We start from the raw sequence: 24,486 nt of genomic DNA, 5'->3' as shown, positions 1-24,486 counted from the left end.
CTGTAGTCCCAGCTGCTCAGGAGGCCTGAGAAAGGGGATCACTTGAGCCCGGGAGTTTGAATCCAGCCTAGGCAATATAGTGAGACCTCATCTCTAAAACAAACAAATGAAAATAAAACACAAGGAAGACAAGTAGCATAACAGGAATGTATTCATAAGGCACATGACCTGGTATTTAAGCAAATAATTAGGGATGTCAGAGCCAGTTCACTGGAATACCCACGGAATCTAGAGTTGTGCTTTTTCACTTTAGAGAGGTTTCTAGCAAAAGAATGGATAACTTTAAAAAGTACTGGTATTTAAAGAGTTAAGCTACAGGGATCTGGAAAGTTCACTAATGTAGAATAATTCATATGCTCTAGCCTGGCTAAATCAGTTGTTCCACAGTAGTGAATTTAGAGGGCAGCATGGTATAACTGAACACATTGGAGACTGGGAACAAAACATCTGGAGTAGAGTCTCTGCTCTGCATCTGGTGATTTCAGGGTGTGGTCATCTTGAGTATGTTGCATAACCTGTCTCACCTCAGTTACCTCACCTATAAAATTAGAGATTGGGTCACGGTATTACAACACTGGTCTGTCTTGAATCAGTAGTAACCTCACTCTGGTTAACAGATTGGCTAATAAGTGCCTTTCTGACAGTAAGACTAATTTAAATAATAAGGATGAACTCTCCATGGCTATTGATAGTGAGCAACGGCTTCAGATTTTCAGATTTTCTATTTCAATTCTGTAGTGTAAAGATAGGAATCTTAGTTGTTGTATTTGTTTCATTTTTTTATTTTAAAATATTGGGCCAAACATTGTGGCTCATGCTTATAATCCCAACACTTTGGGAGGCCAAAGTGGGAGGATCACTTGAGGCCAGGAGTTTGAAATCAACCTGAGCAACATAGTAAGACCCCCATCTCAACAAAACAAAATAAATATTAGCTGGCTGTGGTGGCTTGCACCTGTAGTCCCAGCCACTTGGGAGGCTGACATGGAAGGATTGCTTGAGTCCAGGATTTGAGGTTATGGTGCACTGTGATCATGCCACTGCACTGCAAATTAGGCGACAGAGAGAGACACTGTCTCAAAAAAAAAAAAAAAAAAAAAAAATTCTAGTATGTGGGAAGTGAGTTTTATTATTACCTTTTAAACCCTAATGAAACAATAAAAATTATGTGAAATGATGCAATGAAATTTAAAATACAGTTAATGGCAAATATTTATGCTTTTGCCCATTAACTTAGTAAAAAAAATATATAGTAAAAGGTAAAACAAACAAAAAAACCCTTAAAAAGAAAGACTTATTTTCTTCTTGGCTAGAGTAATAGTATGTTCCATGTGGATTAAGGTCGCAGAGGCAAGGCAGACAGAGATCTGCAGCAGAGGTATTTGTTTAGTGCAACTTCTGTTAGTGATCTAGAGTAAGCAACCATTGGGAGTAGAAAATAGCCTTTGAGATTATTCATTGTGTATGTTCAGAAGATGACATACTTACCTGGGATTTTTTAATAGAAGTAATAGTGCTTTGGATAAGGTAGTTAATATTATATATTCTTTTGTGCTTTGATATTTCATTAATATTAAGTTCTTTAAAAATATTTGTCAATTGTATATACTTCTTTTTTTTTTTTTTTTTTTTTTTTTTTGCTGTAAGTTTATTCAATGCAAAATAATCCTCTCCATTTTTACTGAGGTGTCTGACCATGTTCACGACCAAATCTGCCTTTAAACTGGAATTCGGTTGCTGACCCAGCCCCAACCTCGACTTTTTTGTCGGCACCAGGGGGCAGAGGACTCCATCTGTAGGTATCTCTGTCAACTTCCCCTTTTGTGAGTCTTGCAGGTCGCTCACCCTCCAGACCTTTAGGCCGAGGCCTGCCAGTCTCTGGACGGCTGCAGCGTAGGGTGGCAGGCACAGTCTCTGGGGCAGATAAAGGTAATCACAGAGATACTAGATGCCCTCATTGGTAAGGTACCAGTAGAAATGTCTTCAGGCAAACTGTTCCTTCATATAGCCTTGGGACTTGAGAGACTGCATGGCCTTCATGACATGAAGGTTGGGCACATTCTTGTCTGCGAGCTCCGGGTATTTAGGCATGTGGACATCCTTCTTGGCCACCATAACTCCCTCCTTAAAAAGGAGTTCATAAATGGCAATCTGGTTCTTCCTAGGCATGAACATCTCCGCAGCTGTAGGGTCCGGGGCTGGGGCTGGAAAGGCTATACTTACTTTATTTATTTATTTATTTATTTATTTATTTATTTATTTTTTTGAGATGGAGTCTCGCTCTGTCGCCCAGGTTGGAGTGCAGTGGCGCGATCTCAGCTTACTGCAAACTCCACCTCCCGGGTTCACGCCATTCCCCTGCCTCATCCTCCTGAGTAACTGGGACTGCAGGCGCATGCCACCACACTCGCTAATTTTTTGTATTTTTAGTAGAGACGGGGTTTCACCGTGTTGGCCAGGGTGGTCTCGATCTCCTGACCTCGTGATCTGCCCGCCTCGGCCTCCCAAAGTGCTGGGATTACAGGCATGAACCACTGCGCCTGGCCTATACTTACTTCTTTAATAGCAGATTTAGCTAATCATTGTAATTTTAAAGTGGAGGGATTTGTAAAGTTTTCTGAAATGCGTAACTAAAATTAAGTTTGCTCAGGGGTCCTTTGTGTGTTCTTCTTTGAATAATTGTTTATTAGAAAATCTTGAAAAGTGTGCATAAAGAAGATAGGAGATCTCAGATTCCTCAGGTCTTTGATTTAGGAAGGGAAGTAGAAAAAAAGATGGAGTAGGAGAATTTTAAAAAAGATGAGAGTTCAAATTGATTATTTGTTGTATTTTTTTGTTTTAAAACATTTTAAGAATAAACAGATTTTCAAGCATTATCTACATATATGCAAAGAACAACTAGTATACTTAGGTTTTAATAGAAAATATTTATATTTGAATTTTTCTAGGTAATAGTCAAGTTTTCTTCCTTTCTTCCTTTCTTTCTTTCTTTCATCACTCTGTTGCCCAGGCTGGAGTGCAGTGCTGTGATCTCAGCTCACTGAAACCTCCACCTCCTGAGTTCAAGTGATTCTCCTGCCTGACCCTCCTGAGTACTTGGGACTACAGGCGGGCGCCACCAACTGGGCTAATTTATATATTTTTTAGTAGAGATAGGGTTTCACCATGTGAGCCAGGCTGGTCTCCAGCTCCAGACCTCAGGTGATCCATCCACCTCAGCCTCCCGAAGTGCTGGGATTGCAGGCCTGAACCACTGCGCCTGGCCAAGTTTTCTTTAACTGTGCAAAAAATCAGAAGTCTTTATTCTGTACTTTATTTATTTATTTATTTATTTGAGGCACAGTCTCACTCTGTCACCCAGGCTGGAGTGCAGTGGCATGATCTTGGCTCACTGCAACCTCTGCCTCCTGGGCTCAAGTGCCTCAGCCTCCTGAGTAGCTGGGATGAGAGGCACGTAGCACCACTTCTGGCCTATTCTGTACTTTATCAGTAACTTATCCTGGTCACATTATTTATAAGTAAATTTTTCTACTTAGAAGTAGGGGATAAAACTGGTTTATTTTTTTGCCACAAATCTGATTTATACATACGTAGTAAGGATTAATTAATGTTGTACTATTAAAGAAAATCCCAAGAGGATTAATTAGTATGCTTGTAACATACTTTGGCAACTGGGGAGAATAGGTTTCCTGTAATCATGTTGTCCTCCACAACAGCATGTCTTGGATTTATTCAAGCTTATAAAGGATATTTCAGATTTTTACTTTGGTGACTGATAAAAAATAATAAACTCATTTTCTAATTTATGTTGGATTAAAAAAACATTTTATTCGATTTGAAAAATTTTAAGTATAGTTAAGATGCTGCTTGATAAACCTAGATGTCTTTTAACAGCTTTAGGTTAAATTGTAAAGGAATAAAAATCAACACTTCCAGCAAAATGAGAAGGGGACTATTTAAATGCTCTTCTGCTAAAGGTACCTAGCAATGCTGGATGAAATGTTTCAAACTTTTTTTTTTAATAATGCATGTCTTGGCTCACAAAACAGCAAGGGAAATACACCTAAGGGATTAAAAAAAAAAAAAAAAAAAGAGGGAACTGATTACCAGAGTTGTAAGCCCCTGAGCTAATGCTGAGGTACCCCTGAGGAATTTGCTCAGCATTACTGGCCATGCTGTGATAGGAGATAGGAGATACCTTGAACTTGTGTGAGCTGGAACTGAGAACTGTTTATAAAGCCAGACTCCCATACCCTCTGTGAAATACAGACCAAAAAAATCCACTACATCCACAGGTTGAAGACAAGGAAGCTTGTCTGTCTAAGCCCGGGCTTAGGGTGGGAGTGGGGGTAGTTTCTCCTGAGAATATGTAACTATAATCCATCTCTAAATGTAGTCCATCTCTCATGAAGTTTTGGGGCTTGGATTTAGTACTCTATAAGTGAGCAGAAAGAGATTCAATAAATAGCGTATTTGACCCTCCAAAACTTCGTATAATAAAACTATACCAAATAAAGACTATAAAAGTCATATGCTATTGTAAAGACAATAGAAGGAATTAAAAGTATTATAAATGGATAGGAAATTCTCGAGAACACCAGGCAGATTTGAAAAAATAATCAAATACAGCTTCTAGAAATGAAAAATATGTCATTGAAAGAATAGTAATTAATGCAGAGGGCTTGGGAAATGGACACCAAAGAGAGATCAGTAAACTGAAAGATATATACGCATTAGGAAATTACTCAAATTGTATCACTGAGAGATAAAGAAAGTGTGAAAGAGAGCAGTTTAAGATGTAAAGGAAATAGTAGAGAAGTCCATTATGAATCTTATAGCAATTTCAGAAGATGAACACAGAGTATGAGCAAGAGGCAATATTCAAAGAGAATGTGCATGAAACATTTTCACTCAAGAGGAAGGGTTTCATAATCAGGAATTGCAGTGAGCTGCTCACAGGATAAATTAAAAAGTATGTGAGCAGAGACATTATTATCTTAAAAGTGGCAAAGGTAGATATACATGAATTAAGAAATGAATGGTCTTATTTATTCATTTATTAGAGTGTCTTCTATGCACGAGAATGTTCTAAGTGAACAGGATAGCCTCTCTACCACCCTGGATCTGGCAACAGAATGGGAGCTGCACAGTATATAAATAAACGAACATGTACTATATCAGGTAGTGATAGAAGCTATGAAGACAACAAAAGAATGTAAAGGTGTAGAGAATAACTTGGGAGGGAGTAGCATTTTTAGTTAGGATGGTCAGGAATAGCTTCTCTGAGGAAGTGCCATTAGAGAGAGGCTTAAATGATGGGGCTGGGTGAGAGAGGGAGACCACCAGTGAATCCTGGGAGGGAAGGGAAAGGGCAGTGGTGTCTATGGAAAGGCCGTGAGGCCGGAATGAGATTGTCTTACTTGACAAATAGCCTGCTGAAGGGATTGCTATGGTCAGCGAGGGAACAAGAAAGATCAGGGATAATTATTCCTAGGTTTCTGGTCAGTGCAACTGGGTACATGGAAGTGCCATTTAGGAGAAGAAAAGACAGAGAGAAGCAGGTTCTGGCATGTGGAGAAATGAAGAGTTTTTTTTGTAACTGAGGCGGCAATGCATATTTGATGTATGGATAGAAAGGTCAGGTGGGCTATTGAATGTACTACTCGAATCTTAGGGGAGAGATTGGAGCCAGAAGTAAATTGAGAAGTTTCGAGTAGGCATGATACTTAAAGACAGACTTATGAAGACTGGATCAGATCACTTAGGGAGAAAATATGGATAGAGAAGAGAAGTGGACTCTCCAGTGTCAAAACTTCAGGTGGTGGAGCAGAAAGTGGCAAAAGAAACAGAGATTTGGTTAGGAGATAGAAGAAAATCTTAAAAAGCATGGTGTCCTCAAAGGCAAGTGAAGGAAGCCTTTCAAGGACAGTGATCTACTGTGCTAGGTTGAGTTAGGTGCACCATGAGAGTTGGCCATTGGATTTGCAAGGTGGGGGTTGCTAAGGTCATTAAAAGTACAATGTAAGGGCAAAAACCTGACTAAAGTACCAGCTTTTGGACTGTTGTCCTAATCTTCCATTGTAAAATTTGACTTATGGTTATTTAAAGAAGGCCCAAAGGAAGAAAATGCACGTTTCATTAAAAACATATATACATACTTTTTTAAAGATCACCATATCAACATGAAAAAAATCTTTTGGAGGAAAAAACTACTAAGAAATTGCTTTACCAATAAATTAACATATTTAATAAATGACAGAGAGAATATGGAAATTAACTAGAACGGTGATATGTTACTGGGATATTTATTAAGTCTTCAACCTAAGTATAGCCCTTTGATTATCTAGGGCAATGAGATATTTAAATAGCACATAAAAAACAAATCTAAGATAATACAAAATTTCTAGCTCTACCTGCCTTTCCAAAAAAACTTTATTAGATACGATCTGTGCACTTTAAAACAGTGACACTGAGGGGGGCATGGTGGCTCATGGCTGTAATCCCAGCAATTTGGGAGGCCGAGGCGGGCGGATCACCTGAGGTCGGGAGTTTGAGACCAGCCTGACCAACATGGAGAAACCCTGTCTCTACTAAAAATACAAAATTAGCTGGGTGTGGTGGCGCATGCCTGTAATCCCAGCTACTTGGGAGGCTGAGGCAGGAGAATTGCTTGAACCTGGCAGGTGGAGGTTGCAGTGAATTGAGATCATGCCATTGCAGTCCAGCCTGGGTAACAAGAGCAAAACTCTGTCTCAAAAACAAACAAAAAACATAACAAAACAAAAACAGTTACACTGAATCCTATGAGCTACATGGGAGAGTGACTTTCTATCACCTTAGTAATACTTTGATCAATAATTAAGTGATTTTGGCCAGACATGGTGGCTCATGCCTGTAATCCCAGCACTTTGGGAGGCCAAGGTGGGCAGATCTGTTGAGGCCAGGAGTGCGAGATCAGCCTGGCCAACATGGCAAAACCCCCTCTCTAATAAAAATTAAAAAATTAGCTGGGCATGGTGGTGCGCTCCTGTAATCCCAGCTACTCGGGAGGCTGAGGTGGGAGAATTGCTTGAACCCAGGAGATGGAGGTTGCAGTGAGCCAAGATCACACCATTGTACTCCAGCCTGGGCGACAGAGTGAGACTCTGTCTCAGAAAATAATAATAATAATAATAAAATCATAGTAATAATAATTAAGTGATTTTAATTGCATTATTTCTCTGGAGAAGATGTGAGTAAGTAAAGTGGCCTAAAGGTAAGTGGTTGGAAGAAGGGGAAAATGGTGTGGTGTATTGACCTCTGAATCAGCTTTAAACATTTTCCCCTCTTATATAGAATTAACACTTTTAAAAAAATTTGTTTTTTGAGACAGCCTTGCTCTGTCACCCTGGCTGGAGTTCAGTGGTGTGATCTTGGCTCACTGCAACCTCTGTCTCCCAGGTTCAAGCAGTTCTCCTTGTCTCAGCCTCCTGAGTAGCTGGGATTATAGGCGCCTGCCACCGCACCCAGCTAATTTTTGTATTTTTTAGTAGAGATGGGGTTTTGCCATGTTGGCCAGGATGGTCTTGAACTCCTGACCTCAGGTGATCTGTCCACCTCGGCCTCCCAAAGTGCTGGGATTACAGGTGTGAGCCACCGTGTCCAGCCTGTATTCCTATTTTTTAAGAATTTTTATCACAAATAGATGTTGAATTTTGTCAAATATTATTCCTATAACAAGTGATATGATTGTATAATTTTTAAAAGCATGTTCATATGGTGGGTTACATTGATTGATTTTTGAATATTGAACCAGCCTTGGATGCTGGAATAAACTCCACTTGGTCATGTTATATAATTCTTTTTATTTATGGCTGAATTCTATTTGCTAATATTTTGTTAAGGATTTTTTATCTACATACATGAGGGATATTGTTCTGTAATTTTCTGTTTTTTGAAATGTCTTTAGCTGGTTTGGTATCGGGGTAATACTAGCTTCATACAATGAACTGGGAAGTGCTCCCTCTTGTTCTGTTTTTTGGAGAGATTGTATAGAATTAGTTTTTTTAATGTTTTGTAGAATTCTCCAGTAAAACTTTCTGGACCTGGAGATTTCTTTCTTGGGAAATTTTAAATTGTGAACTTAATTTCCTTAATTTGTAATGGTGGTTTGTGTTTTTTGATAATCAATTTCATCTAAATTGTCATATTTACGTGTGTAGAGTTCTTTTGTTTGTTTTGTTTTTGAGACAGAGTCTCACTCTGTTGCCCAGGCTATAGTGCAGCGGCACGATCTCAGCTCACTGCAGCCTCCACCTCCCAGGTTCAAGTGATTCTCATGCCTCAGCCTCCCAAGTAGGTGGGATTACAGGTACATGCCTGTAATCCAAGTTACTTTTTTTTTTTTGAGACAGAGTCTTAATCTGTCACCAGGCTGGAGTCGCAGTGGTGCGATCTCGGCGCACTGCAACCCCTGGCTTCCAGGTTCAAGTAATTCCCCTGCCTTAGCCTCCTGAGTAGCTGAGACTACAGGCATGCTCCACCACACCTGGCTAATTTTTTGTATTTTAGTAGAGACAGGGTTTCACCATGTTGGCCAGGATGGTCTTGATCCCCTGACCTCGTGATCCACCGCCTCAACCTCCCAAAGTGCTGGGATTATAGGTATGAGCCACTGTGCCTGGCCTTCCAGCTACCTTTGTATTTTACTAGCTGGGATTTTGTGTTTTTAGTAGAGATGGGATTTTACCATGTTGGCCAGGGTAGTCTTGAACTTCTGACCTTAGGTGACCCACCCTCCTCGGCCTCCCAAAGTGTTTAAGATTACAGGTGTGAGCCACTGTGCCCGGCCTCATTACATGTGTAGAGTTCTTTATAGTATTTTGCTATATCCTTTTGAGTTCTGTCTACGGTGCTGACCCTGTTTTATTCCTGATATTGGTGGTTTGTGTCTTCTCTCTCTTTTTGGTCAGTCTTGCTAGAGGTTTTATCAATTTCATTATTTTTAAAGAATCAGCTCTTTGTTTTATTGATATTCTCCATTGTTTTTGTTTTAATTTCACTGATTTCCGCTCTTTTTTTATTTACATTTGCTTGAACTGGGTTTATTTTACTCTTTCTCTTCTAAGTTCTTGAGTTGGATGCTTAGATTATTTCAGACTTTTCCTTTTTTTCTAATGTGGGCATTTAGTGCTATAAATTTCTCTCTCATCTTTAGCTGTGTCCCACAAATTTTGATATGTTACATTAATATTTTAATTTTCATCAGTTCAGTGTGTTATTTTATTTCCCTTGAGACTTTCTCTTTGACCTTTGACTCTTGATGGATTATCTAGAAGTGTGTTGTTTAGTTTCCAAGTGTTTGGAGATTTTGAGCTATTTTTCTATTATTGATTTCTAGTTTGATTTTATTATAGTCAGAAAATGTACACTGTATGGTTTCAGTTCTCTTAAATTTGTTGAGGTATGGCTGATTATATAGTCTATTTTGGTAATATTCCAGGACAGTTGATGTTATTAGGTTTTAATATGCTTTGAAATACCTTAGAGAACCTAGATGAACTAGGCATATTTCCACAAAATACACAAATTACTGAAACAGACTCAAGAAGAAAGAGAAAATCTTAATAGACCTATGACAAGGAAAGAGATTGAATTAGTAAAAAAACAAAAACCAAAGAAACCGTCAGTCCTCAAAATTAAAATGACAACAACAGCAACTAACTTTTCACAAAGAAAAGCTCAGGACCAGATGACTTTACTGGTATATTCTACCAAATGTTTAAAGAACAATGAACACAAATCCTTCAAAAACTCTTCAACAAACCAGAAAAGGAGGCAACACTTCCCAGATTATTCTGTGAAGCCAGTATTACCTTGATTCCAAAACTAAAACTAATTGTAATTCTATACACTAGCAGTGAATATCCTTAACATGAAATTAAGAAACCAATTCCATTTACAGTGGTATCAAATGAATAAAATAGGAATTTTTTTTTTTTTTTTTTTTTTTTTGAGATGGAGTCTTGCTCTGTCGCCCAGGCTGGAGTGTAGTGATGCAATCTTAGCTCACTGCAACCTCTTCCTCCTGGGTTCAAGTGATCGTCCTGCCTCAGCCTCTTGAGTAGCTGGGATTACAGCTGCGTGCCACCATGCCTGGCTAATTTTTGTATTTTTAGTAGAGACAGGGTTTCACCATGTTGGTCAGGCTGGTCTCAAACTCCTGACCTCATGATCTGCCTGCTTTGGACTCCCAAAGTGCTGAGATTACAGGTGTGAGCCACTGCGCCCGGCCAAGATAGGCATAAATTTAACAAAAGATGTATAATACTTGTACACTGAAAATGACAAAACTTTTTTTTTTTTTTTTTTTTTGAGACGGAGTCTCACTTTGTCACCCATGCTGGAGTGCAGTGGCCGGATCTCAGCTCACTGCAAGCTCCACCTCCTGGGTTTACGCCATTCTCCTGCCTCAGCCTCCCGAGTAGCTGGGACTACAGGCGCCCGCCACCTCGCCCGGCTAGTTTTTTGTATCTTTTTTTTTTAGTAGAGACGGGGTTTCACCGTGTTAGCCAGGATGGTCTCGATCTCCTGACCTCGTGATCCACCCGTCTCAGCCTCCCAAAGTGCTGGGATTACAGGCTTGAGCCACCGCGCCCGGCCAAAAAATGACAAAACTTTATTGAAAGACTTTTAAAAAGACATTAATAATTGGAAAGGCATCCCATATTCATGGATTGGGAGGCTTTTTGTTGTTAATGATGGCAATACTCCTCAGACTAATCTATAGATTCAACACTATCCTGTCAAAATTCAAGTGGGCTTCTTTTGTAGAAATGGACAAGCAGTACCCAAGCCTCTATTGGAAGATGTACACTTCCTAGTTTCATTGATTACTACAAAGCTACAATAATCAAGATAGTGTGGATGGCATAAAAATAGACTTATGGGCTGGGCGTAGTGGCTCACGCCTGTAATTCTAGCACTTTGGGAGTCCGAGGCAGGTGGATCACCTGAGGGCAGGAGTTCAAGACCAGCCTGGCCAACATGGTGAAACTCCGTCTCTACTGAAAATACAAAAAATTAGCTGGGCATGGTGGCAGGCACCTGTAATCCCAGCTACATGGGAGGCTAAAGCAGGAGAATCGCTTGAACCTGGGAGGCGGAGGATCCAGTGAGCCGAGATCGCACCACTGCACTCTAGCCTGGGCAACAAGAGCAAAACTCCATCTCAAAAAAAAAAAAAAAAAAAAAAAAGAAAAAGAAAAAAATAATAGACTCATGTGTTAGTGGAGTAGAATTGAGAGTTCAGAAATAAACTCAAGTTTATGATCAATTGATTTTTGAGTGTCAAAACATCTTAATGAGGGAAAGAATAGTCTTTTCCACAAATGATACAACTAGATATATACATGCAAAGGAATGAATTTGGACCCTTACTTCACACCATATACAAGAATCCACTTGAAATTTATCATAGACCTACACGTGAGAGCTAAAACTAAAACTCTTGGAAGAAAACATAGGTTTAAATCTTCATGAAATTTGGATTAGGTAATCATTTCTTAGATATGACTTGAAAATCTCAAGTGACAAAAGAAAAAATAGATAAATTGGACCTCATTAAAATAGAGCCAGGTTTGGTGGTGTGTGCCTGTCTTCCCAGCTACTTAGGAGGCTGAGGTGGGAGTTCGCTTGAGGCCAGGAGTTTGAGGCTGCATTGTGCTATGATCGTGCCTGGGGATAGCCACTGCCCTCCATCCTGGGCAACAAAGTGAGACCCCATTTCTAAAAAATAAAAAATAAAAATTTCTGTGCTTCAAGGAGTTCATTAAAAAAATGAAAAGATCACCTGCAGGATGAGAAAATATCCACAAATCAAATATTGGATAAGGGACTTGTACTAGAATGTATAAAGAACTCTTACAGCTGAATAAAAAGACAAACCAATTAAAAATGGCCAAAATGTGAATAGACATTTCTCCCGAGGCATACAAATACCCAATAAACACATGGAAACATGTCCGACATCAATAGTTATAAGGTAAATGCAATTCAGTACTACGATGGAAATGTCATTTTACACCCATTTGGATGGCTGTAGTAAGAAAGATAGACATTAGATTTGGTGAGGATGTGGTGAAGTTAAAACTCTCATACATTGCTGGTGGGAATGTAAAATGGTACAGGCATTTTGGAAAATGGTTTGGCACTTCCTAAAAATTTAAACAGAGTTACTATATGACCCAGCAATTCTTCTCTTAGGTATATACCCCAGAGAATTTAAGTATGTTCACATAAACATTTTTACATGAATATTCATAACAGCATTATTCATGATAAGCAGAAAGTTGAAACAACCCAAACATTAATCAATTGATGAGTGCATAGATAAAATGTAGTATATTTGTATAATGAAATATTTTTCATCTATAAACTAGAATGAAGTAATGATTCATGCTGCAACATAGACGAACCTTGAATGCCTACATAATGGTGGGTGATAGGCTACAGACACAAAGGGCCACAATAGTGCAATCAATGATATGCACTTTGTGTCTGTTCCATTAATATGAAATTTCCAGAATTAGCAAATCCATAGAGATAGAAAGTAGATTCGTGTTGTTACGACCTGGGTGGAGGGGGAAATGGAGAGTAATTGCTAATGGGTATAGGATTTCTTTTTGGCATGATAAAAGCTTTCTGGAATTATATAGTGGTAATGATTGCACAGTTTTGTGAGTATACCAAAATCATTGACTTGTACATTGCAAAAGGATGAATTCTATAGTATGTGAATTATATCTTAATTTTTTAAAGTAAGTGCCTCGTTGGTATGGAACTCGGGCCTCAAGCAGCCCTGCTTCCATGATTTTGCTAGGTGCAGCCCATATCACTTCTGTCATGAGTTGCAGCTGCACACTGGTGCCTGTAGCTTTCCCAGGCAGATATTGCACTCTCCTCAGTGTTCTACCCTTTTGAGATCCCAGTGGTAGCCCTGACCCCACATTTCTGCTGAGCATTATTCTAGTGGAGGCTCTCTGTACCTCTCCCCCTGCAGAGGGTCCCTTTTAGCTATATTAATCTCCAGATAGTCTCTAGGTCCTCTTCTGAAAATGCTCTTTCATGCTCTACCACATGGTCAGGCTGTGAATTTTCCAAATTTTTATGCTCTGCTTTCCTTTCAATTATAAATTCTGTCTTTAAATAAGTATTCTCTCTCTCATTTTACTGTAAGTGGCTAAAAGCAGCCATGCAGCATGTTGAGTGCTTTGCTGCCTAGATACTTGTATTTTATTTTATTTTATTTTATTTTTGAGATGGAGTCTCACTCTGTCACCCAGGCTGGAGTGCAATGGGACAATCTCAGCTCACTGCAACCTCTGCCACCTGGGTTCAAGCGATTCTCCCTGCCTCAGCCTCCCAAATAGCTGGGATTATAGGCATGCACCACCACGCCTGGCTAAGTTTTGTATTTTTAGTAGAGACGGGGTTTCACCATGTTGGCCAGGCTGGTCTTGAACTCCTGACCTCAGGTGATCTGCCCGCTTAGGCCTCCCAAATTGCTGGGATTACAGGCACAAGCCACAGCGCCGGCCTATTTTATTTTTTCTTTACAAAGTTGCTTAGATATTTCTTCTTCCAGAAATTATAGCTTTGGTAATTAAATTCTCTTTGGGTAATTAATCCAGACCCAGAGAGCACTCCCAAAAGATGGCATTAATCCCCTCAGTCCTCTCAGGTTTGGCTGTCTGCAAAGCCCTAGGACATGGATACAATGCCACCAAGTTCTTTGCTATTTTATATAATGACCTTTGCTCAATTCCCAATAAGATATTCCTCATTTCCATCAGAGACCTCTTCAGAATGGCCTTTACTGTCCACATTTCTATGGACGTTCTGTTCACAACCACTTAAGTAATCTCTAAGAAGTTCCAGACTTTCCCAGTCTTCTTGTTTTCTGAGCCCTCACCAGAATTTCTGTTAATGACCCATTTATAGCAATCTAGGCTTTTTCTAGCCTGCTCCTCCAAATTCTTCCAGCCTCTAACCATTACCCAGTTCCAAAGCTGCTACCACATTTTCAGGTATTGTAATAGCAACAACCCTACTTCTTGGTACCAATTTTCTGTCTTGGTCTGTTTTATGTTACTGTAACAGAACACCTAGACTGGGTAATTTATATAGAAAGGAGATTTATTTGGCTCATGGTTCTGGAGGATGGAAAGTTCAAGATCAGGTGGTCTCATCTGGCCAGGGTCTCATGTTGCATCATAATATGATGGATGCCATCACATGGTGGGAACACATTTGAAAGAGACAAAACATGAGAGGCAACCTTGCTTTATAATAACCTGCTCTTTTGGTAATTAATCCAGACCCAGAGAGCACTCCCGCAAGATGGTAATAAGTCCTTCATGAGGGATCCCTCATGACCCAAATACCTCTTAAAGTTCCTACCACCTCTCAATACCATTCCATTGAGGACCAAGCCTCAACATGAGTTTTGGCGGGGACAAACCGTATTCAAACCATAGCAACTACCAAACCTCGTTAAAAAATCTGCTTGTGAGGCTATGGAGTGTGCCACAGATACTGAATCACTGGGACTGTTCAGACTATTTTTGATTAGAAGCCAACTGTTAGGATTTTTGGACTGCAAGATAGTGGCTTATTGAGTTTTACTGTATTTACATATATAAATATGCACAAAAAAGTGTTCAAATCACTTAGAATAGGAAGATGCTATTTTCGAAAACGATTTTAGAGAACTACAAGAAAAGAAGAATTTGGGGTCTTTGAGGACAGAAACTTCAAATGTTAAATTTTTTTAAAATTTTTTATTGTTTCAAATACTGCATCTACCTCACTTTCTGCTGGGACTTCGTTTACACGTGTGTTAGATCTCCTCACTGTATTATCAGTCTCTTATTCTTTATTCTCTATTTTCCATTATTTTTGTGGCAGCATTTTGAGTCCTAGAGTGATGTGTTCTTCCAGGGAGAATTTTCATATACAGCTGTCAAGCAATCTGGAATTGTCCCTTCCATTTGTAAGGATTAAGATGATTTGAAGTTGAGCTCCAGTCCTTGTGTTGTTGATCTCTGATTTTATTCTGTGTTCATAGAGAACATAGTTTTTGTGGCTTTAATCCTTTCAAATTTACTGAAACTTGTTTTGTGGCCTAGCATATGGTCTGTTCTGGAGAATGTTCCATGCATGTTTGAAAAAAAATGTGTATTTTGCAGTTGTTGGATGGAGTGTTTTATAAATGCCAGTTAGGTGTGGTTGGTGGAAAATGTTCAAGTCTCTTATATCCTTGCTGGTTTTCTGTGTAGTCTTTCTATCAATTATTAAGAATGGGGTATTGATACCTCCAACGTATTGAATGGTCTGTTCTTACAGTTCTGTCATTTTTGCTTCATGCATTTTGGGGCTCTGTTGTGGTATGCATTTATGATTATCTTCCTCATATATCGCTCCTTTTATTATTATGAAATCTCTCTTGGTCTAGCAGTATTTCAGCTAAAGAGTAATATAGCCACTCACATTCTCTTGTGATTACTGTTTGCATGGTATATCTTTTTCTCATCCTTTTGCTTTTAACCTTGTTGTGTTTTTGTAACTAAGGTGTGTGTCTCTTGTAGACAAAATATAGTTGGTTCTATGTTTTGACTGTTTCTGTGTTTATTCTATTTACATTGAATGTAGTTATAATATGGTTAGATTTACAAATAACCATTTTGCTATTTATGTTCCATATGTCTTATATCTTCTTTTGTTCTTCTGTTCCCCTTCTTTATGTGTCAAATACATAATTTTTAAGGTAGCATTTTAATTCCTTTTGATTTAAAATTTTTTGAGGGTTGTTTTTAGTGATTGCTTGAGAGAGTACAGTATTCTTCATCTTCATACCAATTTAATTCTGCTAAAATATTGAACCTTTGCTTCAACTAACGTTATTATCTTATAAACCCAGCAATACAGTGTTATGATTATTGCTTTGTAGACCCTTATGTCTTTTTTTTTTTTTTTTTTTTTTTTTGAGAGAGTCTCACTCTTGCCCAGGCTGGAGTGCAGTGGCGTGATCTTGGCTCACTGCAACCTCCGCCCTGTGAATTCAAGCAATTCTCCTGCCTCAGCCTCCCGAGTAGCTGGGATTACAGGCGCCTGCCACCGTGCTCGGCTAGTTTTTTGTATTTTTAGTAGAGACAGGGTTTCACCATCTTGGCCAGACTGGTCTTGAATTCCTGATCTCATGATCCACCCGCCATGGTCTCCCAAAGTGCTGGGATTACAGGTGTGAGCCGCTGCGCCTGGCCGACCCTTATGTCTTTTTAAGATTTTAAGAGAGAAATGAGAAAATAGATTTACATAGTCTTTTAAAAATACCCTTGTATTTATACTTCTGGTGGTTTTAATTTCTTCTGGTGAATTTGAGTTATCATATGATATAATTTTCTTGCAGCTTGAAGGACTTCCTTTATTTTTAATTTTAATTTTAATTTTTTTGGAGACAGAGTCTCACTGTTGTCCAGGCTGGAGTGCAGTGGCACGATCTGGGCTTCCTGCAACTTCTGCATCTAGGGTTCAAAAGATTCTCCTGCCTCAGCCCCACGAGTAGCTGGAATCATAGGCATGCGCCACCACACCCAGCTAATTTTTGTATTTTAGTAGAGATGGGGTTTCACTGTTTTGGCCAGGCTGGTCTTGAATTATTGATCCACCCACCTTGGCCTTCCAAATTGCTGGAATTATAGGGGATGCACGTGCCATGATGCCAGGCTCAGACTTCCTTTAGTATTTCTTGTAAAGCAGGTCTATTCTCTCCATTGTTAATGATGAGCAGTCACCTGCAAATTATACTGTTTTTCAACTGTATGTGATGAGTCAATTTTTTTCTTGCTCATTTCAGGATTTTTTCTTTGTTGTTCAGCAATTTGACTATTGTATGTCTTAGCATGACTCTGTGTTTATCTTGCTTGGGATTCATTGAGTTTCTTTGATGTATACATGAATGTTTTCCATAAAATTTAAACTTATGACCATGATTTCTTCAAATATATTTCTACCTTCCCCTTTTTCCTTCTGATACTCGCGTCACATGTATTTTGGTTCTTTTGATGCTGTCCCACTGGTCTCTGAGAGTCTGTTCATTTTCTTAAATCTGTGTCCTTTCTGTTCTTCAATTTGATAATTTTTACTAATCTATCCCTAAGTTCACTTATTCTTTCTGTGCCATTTTGAATTTGCTGTTGAAACCCTCTAGTGAATTTTTTATTTGAGTGATTGTAGTTTTCAACCCCAGAATGTCCATTTGTTTCTTTACAATTTTTTGTAAAAAATCTGTTTGTTCTCTACTTGTTGAGTCATTGTTGTCATACTTTCCTTTAGTTCTTTAAGCGTGGTTCTCTTTGTTTTTTGAACATATTTATAATAACTGATTTGATATCTTTGTCTGCTAAATTCAATGTCTGGGGATCCTCAAAGGCTATTTCTGTTTTCTGTTCTGTTTTTTCTTTCCTTAGTATGAGTCACACTTTCCTGTTTCTTTGCATATCTTATAATTTTTGTCGGAATATTGACAATTTAGGAAATATATTGTAGCGTCTCTGGATTCTGATTGCATTCCCTCCTGTCCCCCATGGGTTGTCATTGCTGATTTTTGTTTGCTTGCTTGTTGAATAATTCGCCTAGAGTAAATCTATGAAATCTGTTTGCCCTGTGGCATGTGTCTGCTCTGTTTATTATTGTTTTTATTTTTAAGGCTGGCTTCCTAGGGATCACCTCTTACGTCAGCCAGTGATGTACTCAATGTACTTAAATCTATAGAGCCAGTAAGGCTTTTCCCTTCTATTGACAGATCTGTGTGTAGATTGGGAAATGTATTCAAAGTTCTGGCCATTTAAAAGTGGCCATTTTTAAGTTTGTCCCAGTTTTTCATGTTCCCCTGAGACCTCTTGTGTCTCTGGCCAGGAAATGTGTGGATTGCTTAGGCTTTCTCTAGTTTGTATTATGCACATTGGAGCCTTTGTTCAGCCAGGAATATGTGACTAGTTTATCAAGTCCATCTATGGCTGCCTCTCCTTCAAGATCTTTCTAAGCTCCTTGCTAATCTCCCATTCTGCTTGCTCCAATTGTTGCTGCACTCTCACACTTGCTTGGATTGGTACAGAGTTTTCCCTTTCACTCCTGGGCACAGATTTTCTGCCTCCAATCCACATCACAGCTGAACCCTCTCTGTCAAGATAGCTGCCAGTTTTCATGACCTATTTCCACCCTCAAAGAACTACCACATAGACTTAACAGGTAAAGGAAGAAGGGTAATGGGAACAGACCCAGGAATGAGTGCCACAGACTTCCACCATCCTTACATAAGTTCAGTGGATTTTCATGAACAAATACTTCTCAGTTGATTGTATTGTATGCCTTTGGTCAGTTTCCAGTCGTTTGAGATGATTATTTTTGACAGTTTTTTCCTAGTTATATATTTGCTTTTGCAGAGGGGATTACCAAAGTCCTCATCTCATCATGCTGGAAGTAATCTTCTTTGCTTCTTTTTGGTGTTTTTGAAATGTTTATATGGCTATTTATATAAGGACATACAAAATATTGCATAGAAAGCATATGATTTTAAATTCCACTTGATATTTATTTTCTAGGACACCATAATTACAATTAGACAGAAATATACTCTTTTTATTGTTGCAGATTTCAAGTTCCACCTATAAAGACAGGAATGAGGAATACAGAAGACAGTTCACACATCTACCTGATACAGAGAGGCTGATAGCAGGTAAAAAAGACAGAAATTTGCAAAACAAAAGTTTTATTGCCTCATTATAAAAATAGAACTATCCTCAGTGACAGTATATGTAATAACATTTAAGCTTTTATGCTAGACAGAATATAATTTTTCAAGATAAGCATCATCCTTATGATCCAGCAATCCCATTTCTGGGTAGATATCCAAAAGAAAGGAAATCAATATATTGAAGAGATATCTGCACACTCATGTTTATTGTAGCACTATTGACAATACCGAAGATATGGAATCAACCTAAGTAGCCATCAATGGATGAATGGATAAAGAAAATGTGGTACATAAATTCTATGGAATATTATTCAGCCATAAAAAAGAATGAAATGCTGTCATTTGCAACAATGTGGATGGAACTGGAGGACATTATGTTAAATGAAATAAGCCTGGCACAAGAAGACGGATATCCCATGTTCTCACTTATATGTGGGAGCTAAAAAGAAACTGATCTCATGGAGATAGAGTAGAACGATGCCAGGTGTGGTGGCTCATGCCTGTTATCCCAGCACTTTGGGAGACTGAGGCAGGAACATTGCTTGAGCCCAGGAGTTCCAGACCAGCCTGGTCAACATAGTGAGATCCTGTCTGTATTATTTTAAAAAAACTGGCCAGGTGTGGTGGTATGTGCTTGTAGTCCCAGCTGTTCAAGAGGCTGATATGAGAGAATCACTGGAGCCCAGGAATTGGAGGCTGCAGTGAGCTATGGTGGTGCCACTTTACCCTGGGCAACAGAGTGAGACCCTGACCCGCCCTCAACCCCCTCCCCCCAAAAAAAGAGAGAGTAGAGTGATGGTTACCAGAGGGCTGGGAAGGGTACTAAGAAGGGAAGAGAAAAAGGAGATGGTTAATGGGTACAAGAATACGGTTAGATAGAAGGAATAAGATCTAGTGTTCAGTGTTACACAGGGAGACTATAGTTAACACTAATTTATTGTATATTTCAAAATAGCCAAAAGAGTGGAATTGGGATGTTTCTAACACAAAGATATGATAAATGGTTGACGTGATGGCTCTCTCAATTACTTTGATTTGATCATTACAAAATATGTGCTTATTCCAGTATATCACATTATTCCATAAACACATACAACCATTCAGTATCCATAATAATTAAAAATTTAACAAAAGATAAGCAGCATCTTCATAATTAGACAATGGAAGACTCAATTGTAATTCAGGGAGGAGTGATTTCTGACTTATAAGAATATATATATTTATAATTTTTGGTTGTATGCGGTGGCTCATGCCTGTAATCCCAGCACTTTGGGAGGCTAAGGCGGGAGGATTGCCTGAGGCCAGGAGTTTGAGACCAGCCTGGGCAACAAAGCAAGACCTTGGCTCAATAAATAAATAAATAAATAAAAGACACACACATAAACACACATGCACCCAGAGGAATATTAAATACTAAGAAAATATAACTAAAAATAAATGATTTGTCACAATGATTTTGGTGCATCAAATTGGAGGGAAAATTTAAACTTGATGTTCAATATATATTAACTACCTCCAGAAAAATATACTCTCTAACAGATGTACTCATAGAGCAACTTCACAAATGTTCTAGGGCTAAATCATTATTTGTGTAATTGTTCACATGGATTTTTTTTGAAGTAGGTTTTCAGAGGAAAAATTTAATAATTTTTCTTTAAAAAGTGCTTTATTTTTTAGTATAAGCTTAATATATACTCATGACAATAAAACTACAGAGCTAAGTTTTGGTTTTAGTATATATTTAATTGAAAACATTGATTTAGGTTGGGTGGAGGCTCACGCCTGTAATCCCAACACTTTGGGAGGCTGAGGCGGGTGGCTTGCTTGAGCCCAGGAGTTGGAGATTATCCTGGACAACGTAGTGAGACCTTGTCTCTACCAAAAATACAAAACTCAGGTGGGCATGGTGGCACATACCTGTAGTCCCAGCTACTTAGGAGGCTGAAGTGGGAGGATTGCTTGAGCCCAGGAGGTGGAGGTTGCAGTAAGGAGAGATCATGCCAGTGCACTCCAGCCTGGGTGACAGAACAAGACTTTGTCTCCAACAAAAACAAAAACAAAAACATTTATTTATAAGAATTTCTCCAATTTTTGGTACCATTAGGAAATGTTTAATTCAGTGTCTAGAACTCAATGAATTTCAAGACAGTTCAGCTCAATAAATATTATAATAATGAATTAAAGCAATTTTTAAAAACATTGTTTATTGGAAGTAATACAGTCCCATGACAAAATTTTCAAATGCTACATAAGGACATAAAGTGAAAACTGAGTGATCCTTACAACCAAGACCACTTCAATGTTCTTCCATTGTTAGTAATTTCTTAGGTATAATTTCAGAAAATTTCTGTATATATTTAGGATTGTATATACGGAAAAAAACTTAAATGGGAGCAGACTGATTATTGTTTTGAATCTTGCTTAGATCTCTTTTTTATTTGCACTACTATTAATCCACTTCATTTTTTTCTCATATATATATATATATATATATATATATATATATATATATATTTTTTTTTTTTTTTTTTTTAGATAGTCTCGCTGTGTCACCCAGGCTGGAGTGCAGTGGTGTGATCTCGGCTCCCTGCAACCTCCACCTCCCAGGTTCAAGTGATTCTCGTGTCTCAGCCTCCCTAGTAGCTGGGATTACAGGCACGCACCACCACATCCGGTTAATTTTTGTATTTTTAGTAGAGATGAGGTTTCTCCATATTGGCCAGGCTGGTCTTGAACTCCTGATCTCAAGTGATCTACCTGCCTTGGCCTCCCAAAGTGCTGGGATTACAGGCCTGAGGCACTGCACCTGGACAAGAAGCCATTAAAAAAAAATCAGGCTGGGCACGGTGGCTCACGCCTGTAATCCCAGCACTTTGGGAGGCCGAGGCAGGCAGATCACGAGGTCAGGAGATGGAGACCATCCTGGCTAACACGGTGAAACCCCGTCTCTACTAAAAACACAAAAAATTAGCCGGGCATGGTGGCGGGCGCCTGTAGTCCCAGCTACTGGGGAGGCTGAGGCAGGAGAATGGCGTGAACCTGGGAGGTGGAGCTTGCAGTGAGCCTAGATCGCACGACTGCACTCCAGCCTGGGCGACAGAGGGAGACTCCATGTCAAAAAAAAAAAAAAAAAAGCCAGATGTGGTGGCGCACGCTTTTAATCCCAGCTGCTCGGGAGACTGAGACATGAGAAACGCTTGATTTAGAAGGCGGAGGTTGCAGTGAGTTGAGATCGCGCCACTGCACTCTAGCATGGACGACAGAGTGAGACAACAACAACAGCAACAACAAAAAACCCTGGAAAAAGTCTGCTGATGTATATCAAGTAGTCTTCAGTTAAAATAATCTAGGTGGTTACTATGCCTTTGAACATAGTTAATGTAAAATAATGCGGTGGTTTCTTAAAGTGTGGTCCACAGACTAGCAACATTGTCAGTACCTGAGAGCTTGTTGGACATGCAGACTCACCCCAGAGCAATTTAATCAGAAACCTGGGGGGAGAGGCCTAGCAATATGGTGTTTTTTTTGTTTTGTTTTGTTTTGTTTTTCGGAGACAGAGTCTCACTCTGTTGCCCAGGCTGGGGTGCAATGGCGTGACCTCAGCTAACTGTAACCTCTGCCTCCTGGGTTCAAGTGATTCCCATGCCTCAGCCTTCCGAGTAGGTGGAATTACAGGTGCCTGCCACCATACCTGGCTAATTTTTGTATTTTTAGTAGAGATGGGGTTTCACCATGTTGGCCAGGCTGATCTCAAACTCCTGACCTCAGGTGATCCGCCCACCTTGGCCTCCCAAAGTGCTGAGATTGCAGGTGTGAGCCACCACGCTTGGCCCAATATGTGTTTTAATAAGTCAACCAGGTATTTCTGGTCTGAAGTTTGAGAAGCATTTAATTGATAAAATGGTTTGGTGGTTTGGAAACAAATTTCAAGATATTTCAAGGTGACCTTTAGCCCAATCTCTGTTTTAGTGATGGAGACTAGTTAATGAGTAACCTAACCCGCTTAATTATTTACAAGAAAATTTTGTTTGGTGGCACCTCAGTTTTGTTTTGCTGATGGAAACATTGTGAAAGACTGAATTACTTTGCTCAATTTTTAGTACTTGCTTAGACATTTAACATGACTAAGTGGAAACATTTTGAGATTTATGGAACATCTTCCTAAAATTGCTAATTAGTTTATAGAGTTTTAAAATTTAGCAGTTAAGCTAATTCTCCTCATAGCAGCCCTTTATATCTTATATTATTAATAATTTAGCAGTACAGTTTACATTCTTCACAGAGCCAGATCTTATCCTTAGAGGCATGGTATTAACTTGTTAACTTGTTTGGCAGGCAGACTTGATTTTGCTGGACTTCAGTGGTGACGTGGAGAATCAACTTTTTCTTTTTTTTGGAGACAGAGTCTAGCTCCATTTCCCAGACTGGAGTGCAGTGGCACGATCTCAGCTCAGTGCAACCTCCGCCTTCCAGGTTCAAGAGATTCTCCTGCCTCAGCCTCCTGAGTAACTGGGATTACTCAGGGATTACATGGCTAATTTTTGTATTTTTAGTAGAAACAGGGTTTCGCCATGTTGGGCAGGTTGGTCTCGAACTTCTGACCTCAAGTGATCTGTCGACCTTGGCCTCCCAAAGTGTTGGGATTACAGGCGTGAGCCACTGCGCCCAGCCCAGCTGAGAGAAACAACTTTGAAACTGACTTAAAATGTATATAATTTTCTGAGTCATCTTTGACCCCTCTTTACTTTTGTCTAACATCTAATCAATCACCAATTCGCCATCAGTACTACCTCCTAAATATGTCTTAATCTAACTACTCTGTCTCTTACTATGGTCACCTTCTGGTCTGAGTCACCATCAACTTTTCTCTGGACTTCCAACTGATTTATCATAATTCATTCTCATAGTGTGAATAAAGTAATCTTTAAATATATACATCTGTTCCTATTCCTTCCACTTAAAGGTCATCGGTGGCATCTCATGACAACCGCAGTCTACTATGGCTTGTGAGACTTTACATGACCTAGCTTCGCCAGCTTCTCCAGCCCAAAGATCTAATAGTTCCTCAAATGTGCTGTGTTTTTTTCTACCAAAAGGCCTTTGCATATGCTGTTCCCTTATGATTCTGCTGACCCTTTATTGATCTTTTCATGTTAAAGATCAGTTGTTTTTAGAAGAATCCTTCCTGATACACACTCTCTGCCCTGCCCTCCTCATACCTGCATATGCTCTCATAGCTGTCTCTACACTGGGTCATTATCATATTTATTTCTATATTTGTGTATTTTCTGCCTTCCCTGTACATTGTGTTCCATGAAGGCAAGAGCCATTTCTGCTAATCCTACTGCACAGCAAAATATCTGACATATGGTGTCCAAAGTATATGAAGCAGTGAATGAATGAACTAATGGACAAAAAGTGATGACTTTCCATCTGTTGAAATATAGTATAAGGTCTATTAATTTCTCAGATTTTCATGAATAAGCTGTATCTTATTTTTGTGTATGTAGATTATGCTTGTGCTCTTCAGAGGGACATTTTGCTTCAGGGACGACTATACCTTTCAGAAAACTGGCTATGTTTCTATAGCAACATCTTCAGATGGGAAACTACAGTAAGACATTTTGCATTTGATTTGTTGATACAAATAATTGCATAGAGATAGATACAGTTCTTTTAAAAACTGTACTTTA

The 24,486-nt window shown here is 39.1% G+C and overlaps 1 protein-coding gene and 1 pseudogene across 4 annotated transcripts in view; one reads left to right on the top strand and one right to left on the bottom strand.

Moving 5' to 3' along the window:
• Nucleotides 1-24,486, top strand: part of GRAMD1C (GRAM domain containing 1C) — a 105,779-nt gene that overhangs the window by 9,445 nt on the left and 71,848 nt on the right. For all 4 annotated transcript variants that reach the window (XM_028844605.2, XM_077993914.1, XM_028844606.2 and 1 more), the window contains 2 exons: nucleotides 18,691-18,775; nucleotides 24,304-24,407. In XM_028844605.2, coding sequence (XP_028700438.2) covers nucleotides 18,691-18,775; nucleotides 24,304-24,407 — 189 coding nt within the window. The remainder of the gene's footprint in view (nucleotides 1-18,690; nucleotides 18,776-24,303; nucleotides 24,408-24,486) is intronic.
• Nucleotides 1,679-2,175, bottom strand: LOC100424450 (small ribosomal subunit protein eS10 pseudogene; annotated as a pseudogene).

This window comes from Macaca mulatta, chromosome 2 (assembly GCF_049350105.2).
Source record: "Macaca mulatta isolate MMU2019108-1 chromosome 2, T2T-MMU8v2.0, whole genome shotgun sequence".
Taxonomy (NCBI): Eukaryota; Metazoa; Chordata; class Mammalia; order Primates; family Cercopithecidae; genus Macaca; species Macaca mulatta.
The sequence above is the reverse complement of the archived record's forward strand: the minus strand, read 5'-3'. Positions and strand labels throughout refer to the sequence as shown.